Source organism: Apaloderma vittatum, unplaced genomic scaffold, assembly GCF_000703405.1.
Source record: "Apaloderma vittatum isolate BGI_N311 unplaced genomic scaffold, ASM70340v1 scaffold26168, whole genome shotgun sequence".
In the NCBI taxonomy this organism is placed as follows: domain Eukaryota; kingdom Metazoa; phylum Chordata; class Aves; order Trogoniformes; family Trogonidae; genus Apaloderma; species Apaloderma vittatum.
In genome coordinates, this window is record NW_009732846.1 from 1 (window position 1) to 1,781 (window position 1,781).

General features: G+C 53.5%; 1 protein-coding gene across 1 annotated transcript in view; it reads right to left on the reverse strand.

Moving 5' to 3' along the window:
* Positions 1-970: 970 nt before the first annotated feature.
* The window catches only part of LOC104278644 (pepsin B-like), a 3,339-nt gene continuing 2,528 nt past the window's right edge, over positions 971-1,781 (reverse strand). Inside the window, 3 exon segments of the mRNA XM_009875672.1 lie at positions 971-1,123; positions 1,331-1,429; positions 1,717-1,781. The exon segment at positions 1,717-1,781 is cut by the window's right edge and continues 14 nt beyond it. Of these exon segments, the coding sequence (XP_009873974.1) occupies positions 971-1,123; positions 1,331-1,429; positions 1,717-1,781 (317 nt within the window).

A 1,781-nucleotide genomic window follows, 5' to 3' on the forward strand; every position in this document is an offset into this window, starting at 1 on the left:
TGACACTGCGCCGGGCTGCCCATGGCAGCAGGGTGGCGTTGCCTTCTCTGCGTCTGGGAGCTCTGTGGGACCCGCGGAGGCAGATTTGGCTGGAAACAGCAGATTTCATGGGTGGTCACATGCCCCAGTGGGGTGACTGTCATCTGACCAGGAGATGGGTGTCAGACGACGGGCGATGGGCCCTTCGGTGCTGCATCTCTCGTGCTGGACCTCAAGGACCAGCCTCTTGGGTCTGAGCCGGGCACCCAGCGCTGGTCTGACGCTGCATCCAGCAGCTTCTCTTGGAAGGATCCAGACACCTAGAGCTTTGGTCACATCCCTGTCCCAGACACACCACCCCTTCCTTCTCCATCCTTCGAGATTGCAGTAATGAAGAGATTTATCCCTCAAGAACAAAACCAGAGCGTTTTCCTCAGCCTGAGTGTCCTTGCATGACACTTTTTAATCCCTAATTTATTTGCAAATACGCGTGGGCAATTCCCCCAAACCTAATGAACCGAGAGCTGATCACATGTAGCTCCTTGTCTCTGCACATCCTACTCCAAACTGGTTTCTGAAGCCTCCAGTGACTGCACCAGTTCAGCCCTGGGATTCCCAAGCCACGGCTGAGCACATGGTACAGCCTGAATATCTCCCGGTCATCCCAGTTTCCCAGCCAGCCCCAGCAGGGTTGCAGGTCCCAACCAAAAAGGTGACCCTAAATTTGTCAATGCTGTAAATTCAGAGGCTCTGTGCACACCTGAAAGCCCAGGCAGCACCTGGAAACCTTGAGCACGAGCTCAGATTTTGTCATTTTATTAAGAAGAACTGTGCCAGATCCTGCTCAGCTGCAGCCAGATGAGACACGAGGTACATTTGCAGCCATTTATTCACTACAGGAGGTTTGGAGACTATTCATCACCGTACTCAGGCCCAAGGGAGAGTTAGGTGTTGCAGGGACCAATGATCCCACGGGTGATGCTCAGCATCCCTAGGCTGACAGGGCAAAGCCAACTCGGTTGTTGGCCATGTCAAAGATGGAATAATACTGCCGGAGGAAAATGTTGCCAAGGATCCAGAGTGGCTGGCCGTTGGTAGAGGACACATACGTGGTCTCGACCCCAATGGTGCAGACGCCGTTGTTCTGTCGAGGTAAAAGGAGGAAATTTCAGTGCCTGGCTGCGAGCAGGATGAGACTCTGCTTACAGTCACGCACGGGCACCCAAAAGCATCATGAAATCAGGTGCGGAGAAATACGGCACTCGGGTTGTGTTTGGAAAAAAATTCACTTTCTGGGCGAAACCACCCTATGATGGCGAAGGCATGTTGGGAGTGATAAAATGCCACCTACATTTAAGACGTAGACAGAGGGAGGCAGCGATAGCTGGGTCCCGCTGATGGCGAAGTAGAGGGTGGGCATGATCGAGATGTTGCTGCAGTCAACGATGAACTGGAAAAGAAGTGAAGAACATCAGAGGGGTCAGGACCCGAGGTCTGAGCACCGTCCTGCCTCCCGCTATCACCCCTGCCATGCTTTCTAACTGCAGCAGGGCTGCGCTGACCCAGGTTTATCACGTTTGGAAGAATTATTTTTTGGCTTATAAGGGGAGATACACCACTGCAGTGTTGTTTCAGGTGAGGTGTTTTGCTCCTGAGATCCCAGGAGCCCTCCATAGCTCAGCGTTACCATCCTGTGGCATCAGCCCCTCGTGTGTGCAGGGCATTCTTCCCACCTACCCCGTAGTCATCCTCCTCCGCACCCAGTGCTTGCAGGAAGGCTGACATGAATTCTCCTGGGACGG